The sequence below is a fragment of the Pyrus communis genome, chromosome 11, assembly GCF_963583255.1.
Source record: "Pyrus communis chromosome 11, drPyrComm1.1, whole genome shotgun sequence".
NCBI lineage: Eukaryota > Viridiplantae > Streptophyta > Magnoliopsida > Rosales > Rosaceae > Pyrus > Pyrus communis.
The window spans coordinates 3,079,696-3,096,059 of record NC_084813.1 but is presented as its reverse complement, the minus strand read 5'-3'; the positions used below and the strand labels follow the sequence as shown (position 1 = coordinate 3,096,059).

General features: G+C 37.2%; 2 protein-coding genes across 2 annotated transcripts; one reads left to right on the top strand and one right to left on the bottom strand.

The window, feature by feature from the left end:
• Nucleotides 1-4,853: 4,853 nt before the first annotated feature.
• Nucleotides 4,854-5,258, top strand: LOC137707759 (uncharacterized). The gene has a single exon (XM_068446675.1). It carries the CDS (start codon nucleotides 4,854-4,856, stop codon nucleotides 5,256-5,258), a length of 405 nt encoding a protein of 134 aa, XP_068302776.1.
• A 3,825-nt stretch (nucleotides 5,259-9,083) lies between these two features.
• On the bottom strand, nucleotides 9,084-10,672 carry LOC137707758 (uncharacterized). Its single transcript, XM_068446674.1, has 4 exons — nucleotides 10,574-10,672; nucleotides 9,517-10,514; nucleotides 9,443-9,458; nucleotides 9,084-9,242 (listed from the first exon to the last, which is right to left on the bottom strand). The coding sequence occupies exons 1-4, from the start codon at nucleotides 10,670-10,672 to the stop codon at nucleotides 9,084-9,086; spliced, it is 1,272 nt and encodes a 423-aa protein (XP_068302775.1).
• Nucleotides 10,673-16,364: the final 5,692 nt, after the last annotated feature.

The following is a 16,364-nucleotide window of genomic DNA, read 5'->3' as shown; positions in this document are numbered from 1 at the left end:
GCTTCCTGAATTGCATAGCCACCAGTTACAGAGCCAGGATTTCATGTGAGGAAGGACCCTTCACAAATGCAAAAAGATATGACGAATAACAGTTACAAAACTACTAATCAAAACACCATAATAACACATACATCTATAATATTTTATATTTTCAATAATCATAATCGTCTTTCAAGAAATTTCATATTTTGAAACCGTTGCATGATAACCTCGTTATCTATACTGTTAAATTTAATAAGAAGAAGGGAAATTTTATTCGAACCCATATAACCTATCTCTACACCTAACTTAAACTTTAAATATGAATTGTCTTTTTTACTTTATTGCATAATTACCATTAAGTACAATATGAAATTAACAATACAACTAAAGTTTATCAATAAACCCACCCCAATATCAAACTCTTAGCAATCTTAAGATGAAACCCTAAGACTTGAGAATAAAAATAAAAAATAAAAAAAAGTGTACTGAAGTTAATGAAATCGTGTTTTTGAGGATTGGAAGTACTCTGCAAATTTTGAACTTGAAATATGAATTGAACGGTTTGTCACCCTGTAAGAATTCATTGGTTCCAAGAAAACGATGGCAGCTAATGTTTGATCCTTATAGATTGCGTCTTCTGCATAATGTATGATTTAGGCAGGAAGTTACAAGAACTTTACATAAGGTTATAATCATTTGAAGATTGAGATTTACAATTATAGTCTACAGTCCATATTATCGTAAACAATTCTCAAAGTGACACGAGCTTAAATGTATAGTGTTCGTTTTCGAATATTCTGATATGTCTCTAGTGTCCCTTGTAAATGTTAGAGTAAAATCCGGTTCTCATAAGATTTTGTGGTCTCACAATCATTGTACGTTACTTGAGGATCAAGTTAGGATTAGGAAATTAACTTGGACTTTACCTGTTGCAAAAAGGAATGTAATATTAAATTGTTATTCTTGCTAAAGGGGTTCCTAATCCTGATTGGTTAAGGAGATGTAGATATATTTAGTTGCCTATTAGGTCTCAATGATGGGCTAAGCCTATTAGGTTAACAAGCCTATATAAGTGAAGGTCCTTGCGTTTGCTGAGTTAATGCAATATTCACAAACTCCCCATACGGTTTGATTGCTAAGGATCAGTACAACGTAGAAGACTCTTTGCGCACCAAGTTTTCGTCCATGGCATCTTCAGGTTAGTTACTTAATTGTGTTTTAATCTATATAGGCTAATAAAGTTTTACATGTGGTATCAGAGCGTAGGTTGTATGATTAAGACCTTAAAAGAAAATTAAATTAGAAAACTCGGTAAAGTTTTTTTTTCTGTCGTTCATCATGTTATAGTTTATAGTTTTCTAGTTCAGTTTTTGCCTTCAAATAATTACGCATGATGGCTGCTATGTTTTTCAATTGTCTGGCATGCAAATTGGATGAGGGGCTTACATTCTTATATTGATGTGCATGGATGCCATGTTAATTAACGTATGGCCAATATAAGGACTAATTGAAAGACATTGAAATTGGACATATATTTGCATGATGGATTGTTTCCAGGTTCTAGTAAGACATGTCTGATATAAAGATTAATAATCCGACATGCATAAAGTAATATCTGATCAAGTTTTTAGGTATCGCTTGTTTGATATCGATTAAGCAAGCCATAGCGGCTTAATTGATTTGAGTGGTCTCTGATGCGAGATTTACTTGACACTCAAATTAAACCCTCGTTTGACAATTGTAGTAGAATGGATAAGTGAGGGATCGTTCTAGACCGGGGATTAGGAGGGCTTGCTAAAACCTTCTAAATTGACTTAAAAACATAAAAACTAAATTAAAATACTCTTAACAAGACTACTATGACTTAGAATGGCTTTAAAACTAACTTTTAAAACACTAAGACAAACTAAAAGACTCAAAACAAGTTCAAAAGACTCCAAATACTTAAAAACATAAAATAAGACAAATCAAATGATTAAGACTTCAACGAAATAGGGGGGAATTGGATTTGGACGAATTTAAACTAAAATGAATACTTGGAAACAAAACAAATTGTAAATATGGATTTGACGGAAATGAATGGATGGGAAGCTAGCTAAGGGTTCTTTCTCTACACATGATATTTATGCATATGAATCAATTTCCAGTTATTCCTTCATTGAATTATGAACGACAATGCCCCAAATTAACCGTGACATCACTAGTTAACCCTCAGATTTTCCTTATATTATTGGATTGGATGACATCATTCGACAACCCAAAACATTCTCAAAAGTTCCCTACATGTCATCATAATAGAGAAACAATCGAAGATCATTAAGAATAATGAAAACCATAAGCATTGACAAAGCATTTGCAACTATGACATCATGTTACTCATGCTAAGAATTAAACTTAACGCGATCGTGACAAGCGACCTTAATGGATGGGAAGCTAGCTAAGGGTTCTTTCTCTACACATGATATTTATGCATATGAATCAATTTCCAGTTATTCCTTCATTGAATTATGAACGACAATGCCCCAAATTAACCGTGACATCACTAGTTAACCCTCAGATTTTCCTTATATTATTGGATTGGATGGCATCATTCGACAACCCAAAACATTCTCAAAAGTTCCCTACATGTCATCATAATAGAGAAACAATCGAAGATCATTAAGAATAATGAAAACCATAAGCATTGACAAAGCATTTGCAACTATGACATCATGTTACTCATGCTAAGAATTAAACTTAACGCGATCGTGACAAGCGACCTTCACTACCTTCAAGTATAAGTTAGTAACGATTATGTGAAACCTTCTTAAACTTTAGCCACATATTCATGCATGCTAATTAAGTGTCGACCCTCAATCAACAAACACAAATAAGTTAATCATCAAATAGTTAAGCCAATTGCATTCACGAATCAAGAGTTCATAACCGGAATTCATCAATTCATATCACATAAATAAACATGGTATTCAAATCACCCCTAGCCAAAAAGGGCTTAGTTCCTCATAACTTTGAAATCAAAGAAACACCTAAACATTCCAACAACTCAAACTTGAATTGTATGAACGTTTAGGCACTCTTCTCTTCCATTCCTCATATTACAAAACAAAGAGAATTGAATTTAAACATTGAAATCAAAGAAACGCGTAAACATTCCAACAACTCAAACGTGAATTGTATGAACGTTTAGGCCCTCTTCTCTTCGTCTTCGTTGTAGCACAAGGACTAAGGGATGTTGTTGGTGTGTTGAATGGATTGGGGGATTATGGAAATGGAAGAAATGGAGGAGAAAGGGAAGGGAATGGTGCAGAAAATGGAGAGACTCACGGCTAGGGAGAAGATGGAAGTGTTTGTGGTGTGTTGTGTATGAAAATGAGATCCTCCTTAAATGAATGAATGCAAGGGTATTTATAGGAGGAGTGGAGGTGTAAATGGCTGTTTGTTTAATGTGTTTGTGTGGAGGAATGATGAGAAAACAGCTAGGACACATGTGAAAATCTGGAAAGCAAATGGAGTGCACGGCATTGATGTTGGAATTGCATGTGTGTGCTGAAAAAAGTGTGTGTATGCATGTGTTTGGGAAGCTTTCTTGCTCATTTTCTGGATGCAATGATGAAGATATTAATAATTAATGCATGTAGGTGGCTGAAATGATGAAGAATGAGTGGTGGAAATGAAAGGGAAAGCTAGAAAAGCATGTGAAGATGCTGGAATTTCAAAGGGAACTCACGGCATTGAAGGTTTTGGTGCATGTGTTGGCTGTTTTGTGTTGTGAATTATGATGAATGCATGTGAGTTAAAGAGGGAGAATGTGGTGAAATGATGAAGTAGGAAGGTGGAAATGCATGTGAGATGTTTGGAAAGGAAATGGGAACCCACGGCATTGAAGTTGTTTTGTTGATGTGTGAATGCATGTGACTTGTTTGTGGAATAAAGAATGAATGGTGGAAATGTGAGTGAATGATGTGCATGTGTGAGAATGCATGTGGAATTAAGAGGAGTATGGAAGTGAAATAAATGAATGATATGTTAAGTGATAAGTGAATGATATGTGGTGAGTGATAAATGAATGGTTTGATAAGTGATAAATGAACTAGTTTAAAGGGCTAGGGTTTAAGTACATAGAATGGGCCTAAAATAGGTTGGTTTGTATGGCATAATGTGTTTGATTGGGCTAGAGGTTTTCCATGGCTCAAAGGATTTGTTTGATTGGGCTAGGCCCTTTGTTTGATGTCCCCAAAGAGCATACAAGGCTTCAATTTCGTCCATCCTCTTTGCTCCATGATTAAGCTATCCAAATCATGCACAAAAATGCTCCAAATAGCCTCAAAATGCACTTTCTTGCTCCCTAAGCCCTTAGAACCTGAAAACACACAAAAGAAGCATAAAGGACTAAAATAACTAGAAAAACATAACGTAAATGCACGAGAACAAGCCATTTAAGTCGCATGAATATGCTCCTATCAGTCTCTAAATCCAAAGTCCTATTGATCAAATTGTATTGTTTTAATTATAACAATTACAATTATCTTCTTGCTCGTAAGTGTGGATTATTTTAATTGGTTCAATTAGACAATAGCATGGTATGGAATATGTACTGTAAGAATTTGTGGAAGGTTTTCTTCTTGCTCGTAAGTGTGGAAAATTTTTCATGAAAGTAATTCTTATAACTATGTATTTTAGTGCCACATACATATTAACTTTCTTGCCCGTAGGTGTAAGTTAATTATGTTTTGAAGTTTATGGGGATTAAGTATGTATTGTTTGTTTAATCTTCAACTGTCAATGCTTATTTGAATTTCAATTCAATCCAAGCTTTAACTGGGACCAACTATAAAAAGTGGAAACAAGACATAGAGATTGTTCTAGGTCTCATGGACTTAGATGTTGCTTTGAGAGAGGAAGAACCAAATGTTCCTGAAGAGGACGACTCGACCAAGATTAAAAACAAGTATGAGAAGTGGCATAAGGCAAATAGGATGACAATTCTCATTATGAAAAGGGCAATGTCTGACACTGTGAGATGTGGTATTGCTGATACGGATAGTGCTAAGGAATTTTTGGCATCAATTGAGGCTAAGTTCAAGGAATCTGACAAGGCTGAAACTGGAAATCTTATGAACTCATTGATGACAACCAAGTTTGTCGATGGAAGTGTGAGGGAGCACATATTGGGGCTGATTGATATTGCCACTAAGTTGAATGCTCTAGATATTGCAATTAGTGATCCATTCTTGGTTCATGTGGCTCTTAACTCTTTGCCTTCGGAGTACTCTTAATTGAAAAGTACCTACAATGCTCAAAAGGAAAAGTGGGATCTTAATGAGCTTATAGCTATTTGTGTCACGAAGAGCAGAACATAAGACAAGAGAAAAGCTAGGTTGCCAATTTAGTCCACACCCCTGCTAAGAATTCAGTCAAAGAAAATTCCAAAAGCTCATCCTTCAAAACTAAAGGGTTTAGCAACTTTAAGGCAGCAAGCAAGCCAAATGGTTTGAAGTGTTTTTCCTGTAAGAAATTTGCTGGGCATTTGAAGATGGATTGCCAAAAGTATAGACGTTGGTTGGAGAAACAAAAGGCTAAAGGTAAGAACATTGTGTTTGTTTGCTTTGAAACTAGTTTGGTTGATGTTCCTTCTGATACGTGGTGGCTTGATAGTGGTGCTTCTGTGCATATTACAAATACCTTGCAGGGGTTCATAAGCAAGAGGGTGCCAAACAAGGATGAAGTAAGCGTGTTCGTAGGCAATGGAGAAAGAGTACCGGTGGAGTTCATTGGTGTAGTTCGACTTGTTTTGGATTCTGGTTTTATTTTAGATTTAGAAGATGTTATTTATGTACCTTCCATGAGAAGGAATTTGGTTTCCGTTGGCAAAACTCATTAGGAATAAAAATTTTCCGAGTTTTAATGAAGATGGTTTCGATATTAATCATAAGTTGAATTCTGTTGGAAGTTGTCTATTTGTAGATGGTTTATTTAAGATAAATTGCAAGATTCCATTTGTCTCCATGAACACTGTAGGAATTAAGAGAAGGATTTCAACCAATGAAACTTCATCCAAGTTATGGCACAAATGGTTAGGACATATATCAAAGGAACGAATGCAAACTTTAACAAAAATTGAAATTTTGCCACCACTTGATTATCAAGACATGGATGTTTGTGTTGAATGTATAAAAGGAAAAATGGTTAATACCAAAAAGAAGGGTGCAATTAGAAGCCAAAATCTGCTAGAACTTATTCACACCGACATCTGCGGTTCGTTTCCTACACCAACACATGATGGTTTTAAATATTTCATCACCTTCATTGATGACTATTCAAGGTATGGCTACATATATCTTTTGGCTGAAAAATCTGCTGCGTTTGAAGCTTTTAAAATATATAAAGCCGAAATGGAAAACAAATTGGACTTAAAGATCAAAGTTGTTAGATTCGATAGAGGCGAGGAATACTATGGCAAGTATGATGAAACTGGTCATCGTCCTGGACCTTTTGCACAGTTTTTGGAAAAGAATGGCATTGTAGCACAGTACACTAATCTTGGAACACTTGAACAGAACAGAGTTTCAGAAAGATGAAATAGAACTCTTAAAGATATAGTGAGGAGTACGATGTGCTGCACTAAGTTGCCAATGTTTTTGTGGGGTGAGGCTATAAAAACGGCGAACTACATCTTAAATAGAGCTCCTAGCAAATTTGGTCCAAGCACTCCATATGAATTATGGTACAAGAAGAAACTGAGTGTATTTCATCTAAAAGTTTGGGGTTGCAAGGTAAAAGCAAGAGCTTATAATCCATTGGAGAAAAAGTTAGACCCAAGAACCATTAGTTGTTTTTCATTGGATATCCTGAAAGGAGCAAGGGTTATCGGTTTTACTGTCCAAATCGCACCACAAGAATTATTGAAACTGGGAGAGCTAAGTTTATAGAAGAGTTGGTTGGTGATTTAGAGGTTGAAAGCTTCAGTTTTGAAGAGGAAAATGAAGTAAATAATGAACAAGGAACTGTTGTACAAGAAGATATCGTGGTTAATCCCACCATGGCAGTATGTGTAAAAAGTCCACCTCCTAATGCTCACGTGGAAAGTGAGCAGCAAGAAATTGCACATGATCACCATGATATGCCAATCCAAGTAAGTGATCCCATAGTCCCTGCTAATAATGTCGATGACCAAAACCAAGTCATTTTGAGAAAATCCCAAAGAATTAGAAGGCATGCAATATCGGATGATTTTATTTGTTATCTTCAAGAATCTGAATTTAATCCAGGAGAGGTTGATGATCCAATTACATTCAAGGAGGCCGTGACTAATTCTCAAAATGAAGAGTGGTTGAAAGCCATGAAATCTGAGCTTGAATCAATGAGTAAGAATGGAGTTTGGGAGTTAGTACAATTACCAAAGGGGTGCAAAGCTATGGGATTGCTCTAGCCCCCTTCTTACTTAACTTTGGAGTTTCCACGGAACCCGAAGCCAGTGAGCTCCCAAAAGGCCTCGTGCTAGGTAGGAATGGGAATATACATTTAAGGATCACTCCCCTGGGCGATGTGGGATGTTACAATCCACCCCCCTCAGGGGCCCGACGTCCTCGTCGGCACACCACGGCCAGGGTTAGGCTGTGATACCAAATGTCACATCCCGACCCGGGGCAGATCACTTCCCGGGTCCGTAGGAACTCCGAAGTTAAGCGAGAAAGGGGCCAGAGCAATCCCATGATGGGTGACCCACTGGGAAGTTGCTCGTGAGTTCCCAAAAACAAAATCGTGAGGGAATGAATGGTAAGCCCAAAGCGGACAATATCGTGCTACGGTGGTGGTGCGGGCCCAGGAAGTGATCCGCCCCAGGCCGGGATGTGACATACGAGCTCATAATAATTCCTACTATCTTCATATACAAGGACCTTTTCGAGAAATAGTTTCCAAATACCTCTTTTCTTTGGTAATAAATTATCGGGGTCTCACAAATAAAATTAAAAAAAAAAATAAACTAAGTTAGTGTAAAATGTATTAGCTTTGAAAATACTTTCAAATGTGTTATTCCCTGATAATCGTATACAACAACCCTATAGAAAACAAATTTAATTTTTTTTATATGAATTCACAATGAAAAATTTAACTACAAAATCAAATCGTTTACCGAATAGAGAGGGATAGATCGAGGACGATGAAGGGAGTCGAGGTGGAGGTCGAGGTGGAGTTGGAGATTGAAGAGAGATGGGGAAGGGAACGTAGAGGCAGCAAATGCAAAAAATGTTTTGCAGCTCTGCGTCTCGCAACTGAGGCTTTGTTGCAAAACATATATCGTTGATAAACCTAATTCACATTATTCGACGAATAGTTCGTCCCGCGAAGAAGCTCTGAGCGACGAATGTCTACTTGCGAAGACAATATATGCGACCAACAGAGATACTTATCGCACAAGTTATTAATTGTTTTTAAAGTATTTTAGTATGGCCTAAATTTTACTAAATTAACGAAAATAAAATATTTATATAAGCTATCCAAATCCAATACTTAAAGTAAATATTATAGTGTTTAGAAAAAACTTAAAAGCTACCGTCCACGAATACATACAAAAAAAATTTATTTTATTCGTTCATAGCATCTAAATCAAACATTTATTGAGGTGGTGGTGCTTCTCCATTTTGCTCGGCGTCATACTTTCACTCCCAGTAGCGCCTCTTGAGTATGTCATCAACGAAATCATTAGGTTATAGTCTATTTCATCAAGAATATAATTAGACTGTTATGCGAAAAAAGTAATTAAATACTAAACATAATGATTAAATTACTAATTGGCACTTTTTCCAAAACGCCCACTTCGTAGGATATTTGTTCCGCAACATTGTCCCAACATGGTGCGCAATCATGGCGCGCTCCATCTCAGATCCGCTGAACGACTAATAGATGATTCACCTTCAACAGTCATTATTCACCTTCTAGCCCGCCCAAACATCAAGACGCTTGATAACCTTTTTCTTGACAACCTCCATCATGAGTGGGTTCAAACGGCGTTGAGCTTCCTTTGTAGGTTTTGCACCTTCCTCCAGCAGAATCCTATGCATACATGTAGCTGGATTTATACCTTTGATATCTGCAATGCTTTAAGCTATGGCAGTTTTGTGATCTTTCAGTACACGGATCAGTTTCTCCCCCTCTTCTGCTGTGAGTTGTGACGATATGATGACCGGTAATGTTTCATCCTCTCCCAAAAATGCATACTTCAAATGTTCAGGAATCGGTTTAAGCTCCAATTTGGGTGCCTGAATCACAGAAGGAAGAATTTTTTCGTTAGAAGTAGGAAGAGAAATAAAATAGGAAGAAGACTCACCACGAATTGGTGAAAGAGACTCAAGGGCTGCCACTGTCTGGATCAATTCTTCTTCAATGTGTTCGGAATAATTAAGTTTTCCATGTGTAATGCTATGCACTAACACCTTCTATAAAATGTCTTGTCCCACACCTTCATTAAAACAATCCTGCACAAAATAGTCAAACGCATCAATACACAAACAAGATTCAAAATTACTAGGGTACCTCATAGCATTGAAGATTTTGAACTTGATGCTTTCTCCATCAATTTCCATGGTTAAAGTATCATCGTAGACATCAATCTTCGTACACGCCGTTTTAAGAAATGGTCTTCCTAATATAAGAGGAAGTGCAGTAGGCATAGGGTCATGTTCCATCTCAAGAACAAAAAAGTCAGCGGGAAAAATAAGCTCATTCACTTGCACAAGTACATCCTCCAATAGGCCTTTGGGATATCTATTTGAACGATCTGCCAACTGGATTACTACCTTTGTTTCCTTCAAGTCTCCAAGGTTTAGTGATTCATACACTGAATATGACATCAGATTGATGGATGCCCCCAAATCACACAATGCTCTCCCAAACTCTTTCCTTCCAATTACACATGGAATGGTAAAGCTACCGACGTCCTTCAACTTCGGTGGTAGCTTTCTCTGCAAAACAACTGATACTTCCTCGCTTAATGCCACAGTTTCTTGATCATTGAATCTCCTTTTGTTCATACACAGCTCTTTAAGGAACTTTGCATATTTGGGCACTTGTTTTATGGCATCTAAAAGAGGTAAGTTCACTTGGACTTTTCGGAAAGTATCCAAGATTTCCTTATCAGTTTGCTCTTTCTTAGACTTCATAAACCTATGAGGAAAAGGAATAGGGACACGTGAGTTAAATGAATTTTGAACTTCTTTACTTACCTTATCAGAATCTTTTTGGTTCAATTCTGTATCTTTAGGAGACTTTTCAGTTTTTGTTGAAGCCTCATTTTGCTCAAGATTTTTGGTTTGTTGTTCCCCTTGCTCATTTGTATCTTTTCTAGGCCTCTTTTGCATCCTTGGCTGCTCAAAAACTTCTTTTCCACTCCTTAAAGTAACAACATTCATCTGCTCCGCATTTGGATTCACCACGGTTTGGCTAGGCAACCTTCCTGGTTGATGTTGTTGACCCATCAAACTTGCTAACTGACTCATTTGGCACTCAAGGTTTTCAATTGCTTTGTCTGTTTTCTATTGATGAGATTGAGTAGAGTTAGCTAAAGAAGCAATTAAATCCTCAAGAGATTTACTTGGAGCTTGTTGTTGTTGAGGCTGAAATTGTGTCTGCGGTCTTGCTTGAAAGAAGCCAGGTGGACGGTTATAGTTGTTGGGAACAGATTGATGTCCATTGTCTTGATTATTCCACTTTAAGTGTGGATGATCGCGCCACCTCGCGCTATAGTTGTCGGAGTATGGATCATACTTTTGCCTTTGTTACCCCTAAAACCCTCCTAACACATTAGCTTGCTCAAGACCCATGGAACTTAGGCAAGTAGTGAATCATGCTGAACTTAAACTCAAATCCTCCTTCTGCATTTGGATATGTGATGCACAATGGTTGTTGATCTATATTTGGCGTTGCTAACTCCCTTAAAGTACGGTTATCAGCCATGCCTTCTTGTGGTTCTTCCTCCTCTTCCGAACTTAAATGTGGTGGAGAAGATGGCGGTAAAAACACCGATGCACGCTTCTGCTTGATTGTTCCTCGAAGCTTTCGAACTGTTCGTTCAACCTCAAGATTGTAGGATGCTAGATCAATGCTCTTGGACCTTCGAGTATGCATATACTACGAAGACTACCTGAAATAAAAACAAAAACAAAAACACTAATCAGACAAGAAAAGAAAACAATTAAAAAAAAAAGTAATTAGAAATAACAATCCCTGGCAACGGCGCCAAAAATTTGATAGAAGTAAATGCACACCACAAAGTAGCACACAAATGTCCTATTGATTTTCCTTATTAACACTAAGATTTGTCAATTGTAGCATATGAAAATAAGGGTCTTTCCCGCAAAAGATTGTTTTATCTAACTGCTTAAAATGTAAAAAAAAACTGTGTTGATGTCCCTACTGACTAGCCACCGAAAAATAATTATTAGACCGACTTACACTTATCTAATGTCTACGAAATTTTATATGAAGACACTAGACACACAGAGCTACACTCACTCAAATTTTTGGGATTTTTGGAGTTGATTTGCTATTTAAATTAAATCAAACAAAAACGGATTTTAAGTAGTTCGTAAATTAAGAAAAACGAGTTAGGGGAATTGCTATCCACTACCAAATAATCATGCAAACATGTTATGTTTCATTCAAATTCCTTTCATTTTCGGATGAAGATGCTCAAGTTGGCTTAATGTTAGAACTCAACCTATTACTCTTTCTTATGTAGTATGTTAAGAGAATGATGTTTTCAACTTAACTTAGTCCCTAACATGCAATCTAGAATGGTGTGTTCATAGATTTAACAAGTAGAAATCATTAAGAACGAAAAGAGTTTGAGTCATCACAAGGCATCGTAAGTACTAGCGTTGTCTTACTTATCCTAGAAATTGATTCACATGTTAATCGTAATTAAAAAGTACTACTCTAGAACATATGTAGGTCCTCATTCGACAAGGGCAGATACACACATATTTATAGCATTAGAATCCTAGATATGCTTACTAAGTATGCATCCGTAGAAAACACATAAAGAATTCATCAATGAGACAAGTAGTGAACCAATTTTCATCCATTCATAAAAGTAATTCAAACGAAATGTCATAACAAACTTGCAATCATATTCGGGGCTTCAAAACAGCCCCGAACTACTAAAAATTAGTTACACAGAATTCTCAAATTAAACCAAAAGAAAGACATGAGTTTGAGAAGATAAAACTGAAAGAAAAGAATGCCAAGATTTCCTCCTTCCTTTCCTTCCTTCCCTAACGCATCAGCCTTGCCTTTTTATCTTGCTTTCCTTCCTTTTTTCCACCTTTTTTCCACTCTTTGCCGCTGCAACCTGCAGCCCTTTTCTTCTTTTTTGCTGCCATAGTTTTTTTTTCATAACTCACCCCACTAACAGCCATTTAGTGATGACAATAAGTGAGAGGAAATACTAAAACAATTGTAACTCTTTGGGCAGCCCTTATGCCCATTACTCCCACTTAATTTTCCATTTCCTCTGATATTTGAATAGGTATCAACTGGCTTGTTCTTGGCTGCATCAGTTTTGGCTACTAGTATTATTGGATTTATTTCTTTCAATGCTTTCTTGTCAGTTACAAACTGCTCAGCCTCTTGGGAACCTTTCAGTGTTAAAACGGCTATAACTTCTTCTAGAAAAATAATATTAACAATCCGCGAAATGCTCCAGAAACTAGATATCTGTAGCTTTCTAAGAATATAAGGCTCATTCTCTAATTCATTCTGAGCTATCCGGAACTTGCTTCCAAAGTCAGCTGACCTGCACAGGCAGTTTTGACGAATTTGTTACTTAAAATTCCACTTGTGTTATTTTTCTTTTCTTTACTTGACAAATCCTACAAAACACAAAAACAAAGTAAATAGTTCAAAATATAAGGAACTAACTAAGAAAAGACAAGTGAATTTGATGTAAAATTTATATAAATATGAGCTTATCATTGAACTTATGCAATTTTTTTTTAAACATTGCCTAACTATCTTTATTACCTTTTGCGGTTGTATTCACAACTGCCCAAGACAGTCTCCGGAATTTTTTTATAACAAAAGGTCAAATTTTCCTTCATTGAAAACACCTCAAGCTAGAAACAAGCCTCTAGTATCCAAGCTTTCCATTCAACATTGTTTAGCATGTAGCAAGGTTTGTTGACTGGTATACTCTCAATAGTGCATTTGTAATTTATGCAATTATCATTAGTCCAACTTTTTGAATAAAAATTATCTTCTTTGCACCTTGAAAGAATAGATTTTTCTTCTTTACCGAAAAAAAGAATAGATTTTTCGGGAACTTTACATTAAAAAATCAATCATGGTACTATTCAATTTATCCTTTATTTTGTCTTTAACGTTAAAACTCAATGTTTTCAATTAGTTTTCCTTTTTTCTTTTGGTATCTAAATTTGTTCCGGCATAGGAGATCTCAAGGCTACAACCAACCTCACGAATTCTTGAGGAAGTTACGGCATTGCCATTCGTAATTCTCGGGTATACTAGATACTCGAACCAAAGCCAAGCCCAAGGTTATTATGTCCATGGGTAGTCTTTAATCCATTTTGATTGCAAGTGAGGAACTCTCACTTATAAAGCCATAATGACTTAAGGTTTTGGGCGATGTGGGACTTCCATACCATATTAATCCCAATAACAGTAACAAGAAACCCATAGCATGTTCAATGAAACAAAAAAAGTTTTGGTGTGTAAATACTGAACTCCCTACCATCACAATTCTTGTACTGCACTTTAAGTAACTTTCTGCCTAGGATATATTATGAGTTTTGAGATAAACGTAAAATCTACCAGGGGTGGGCAAACGGGTACAGGAATCGCGGGTCGGGGCGGGTAATTAAGGTTCGGGCCGGTTCCTATTTTGTAAAAACAGAAATGGTGTGGGGTGGGGCTGGCCTTTGAAATTTTCAGTTCAGGCCGATTCTTGAAGTATAGGAACCGCAAGATTGAAGAGATTGAAGAGATCATCTCTCCATCCAATCTGAATCCTTGGTTTTAGGTTTGCTTGTCCTCAAACCTATCGAATTCAACCGTCACTTTCACTCTTTCGATCAAGTATCTCTCGTCGTCTCCAGTGCGTCAACCCTTTCCCTCCACTACCCCGACAGCACGACGACCCAGGCGACCACCATCTTCTCGATTTGTCACCTTTCTTTCACCTCTCTCTCGCAATCTCGATTTAACATCCCAAGAACCCAGACTTACAGAACCCAGCCACCCCACCACCCATCTTCTCGATTTGTCACCTCTTCTTCGCCGTCTCGAGTGCGTTGTCCCCTCCTTTCATCGAGGAAGACGAGATTCAGATCCTGCAGGTTAACTCCAAAGAGATTAGCAAGTGCATGCTCGACACCATCAAGTCTAGGAACACTGTTGCTTCTGCTGCTCAAAACGGCGCCACGGAGTCTAAGACTGCAAGCTCAACGGTGGAATCCACCGCTGCTGAAGCCAGTGAGGATGCTAAGGCCGAAGAGTACTGATCTCTCCATATGTGTTAGGTCACTCTTAGCTTCGTATTAGGGCTTTCATATCGAGATCTATTCGTATTTATCATGGATTTTTTGTGATGCCTATATACCTAATGACCTGCTAAATATTTAAACTTTGTTAATTTTGCTATGCGCTTCAATTTTCTGTGGATTATATTATCTGAGTTTCTGTTGTGAGTATTGATCTACTGAGTCTTGATTTGCTTTGTTCAGAGATGTTTATGCTCAAGAATTTATAAGGAAGTGGGTGCATTTGGAATTGGAAATTTTTCGAAATCTTTCCTCTTGCATTATCTGCGTTTCCTATTGCAGAATCTGCTGCACTGGTGAATTTGTGCAATCTGTGCAAATTCCATTTTTTTTTTCATAAAAAAAAAAAAAAAACCAAGGATCTGTGGACCCAGCCCGAACTGTCCCAGGTAAGGTCTGGTTCCTATATAAGAAAATGTAATCCCCGACTCAGCCCGGCCTGTCTCCTTTGCTTCCGGGTCCTATTCTGTCCCTTCAAATTTAAGTTTGGCTCGTGCCCACCCCTAAAATTTACCAACATATATAAGTCTTATCTTTATTAAAAAGGTAATGTAATACAAATAACACTTTTGTTCAACAATTAATATTGGGATGACTGAATTGGTTGAGGTCGATCTTTGCAATGATCACAACTGAACACAATTCACAGACTACCCCCACCCATTCAAACAATCATCAAGATATTTATGCCACGCCAAAGGTATCCAGCATTAAGACTGTGCCTATCTAGTACTGCTATACCAATAATGGCCTAGAGACGTTGGAGTCGTTTAATATAGTTTAAATTTATAAGAATAAATTACATTTTATCTTTTTAAATTTGAATGTTATTGCAACTGTATAAAATATTTTAAAAATATTTCAATTTCATACATTAGTTATTATTTTATTTTAATATCATACGTCCATTACAAATTCTATTAATTTTTCTGTTTTCTTCTCACATGAACATCATGGATCCCACAATAGGTGTTCCACGTAGATAAAAGTAAAAAAAATCTCGTTTAAAAACAATCATTTATTTTAAACTTAAGAAAAAAAAAAAAAAAAGAACCGCAGAACTTCATCTACATTCCCGTGCTCTCCGTCGTTCATCCTCACCATCCTTTCCGCTTGGTCCTTCTCTCTCCCTTCGCCACCAAAATCACAACTCAATGATTTCTTCAACAATGAGAAATCAACTTATTAAACAGTGAGAAATCAACTTCTTTTCCCTAAATAAGAAAATGAATATTGAATTTTTTTTTTTTTTGGCCAAACAAAATTGATTTTGAATGAGAAATCAAGTTCTTCAACAGTGAGTTGGAGTTGCTGTTAGGCTTTTTTCAGAACTCAAGCTACTTTTCCATCCATAAATCAAGGACTTTAGGAATTTAGGAATTTTTCTCTTCAGATCCAGTTCGCGATCCGTTTTCATCAGAAGGGCACTCAGATTCACATTCGATAGTCTGCACAACCCCACCCCACACCCACCCTACCCAAATCCCAGCTTCTTTTCAATTTTCCAAACCTACAACCATAGATGAACAGACCCATGGCCAAGGATCTCTCCCAACCCATAACCCCCCTCACCTTACGCCACCTAAACCCGACTAAGATCATCCTACTTCCAATTCGAATTTGGTTGTGCACTCTAAGCTTGTATGGCTCGGATCTAGCCGCGGTGATGCAGACGAAGACGGAAACGCCGTTCTTCATGGCGTGTCGGTGTACATCGAGAGCTCAATGAGCCATGATTGCAGAAGTGATTGCTGTTGGGGTTGTGGCTACGGAGTCCAACAGAACAGAGAAGACGACGAAGGGGGCCTCTGGTGACGCTGGGAAACC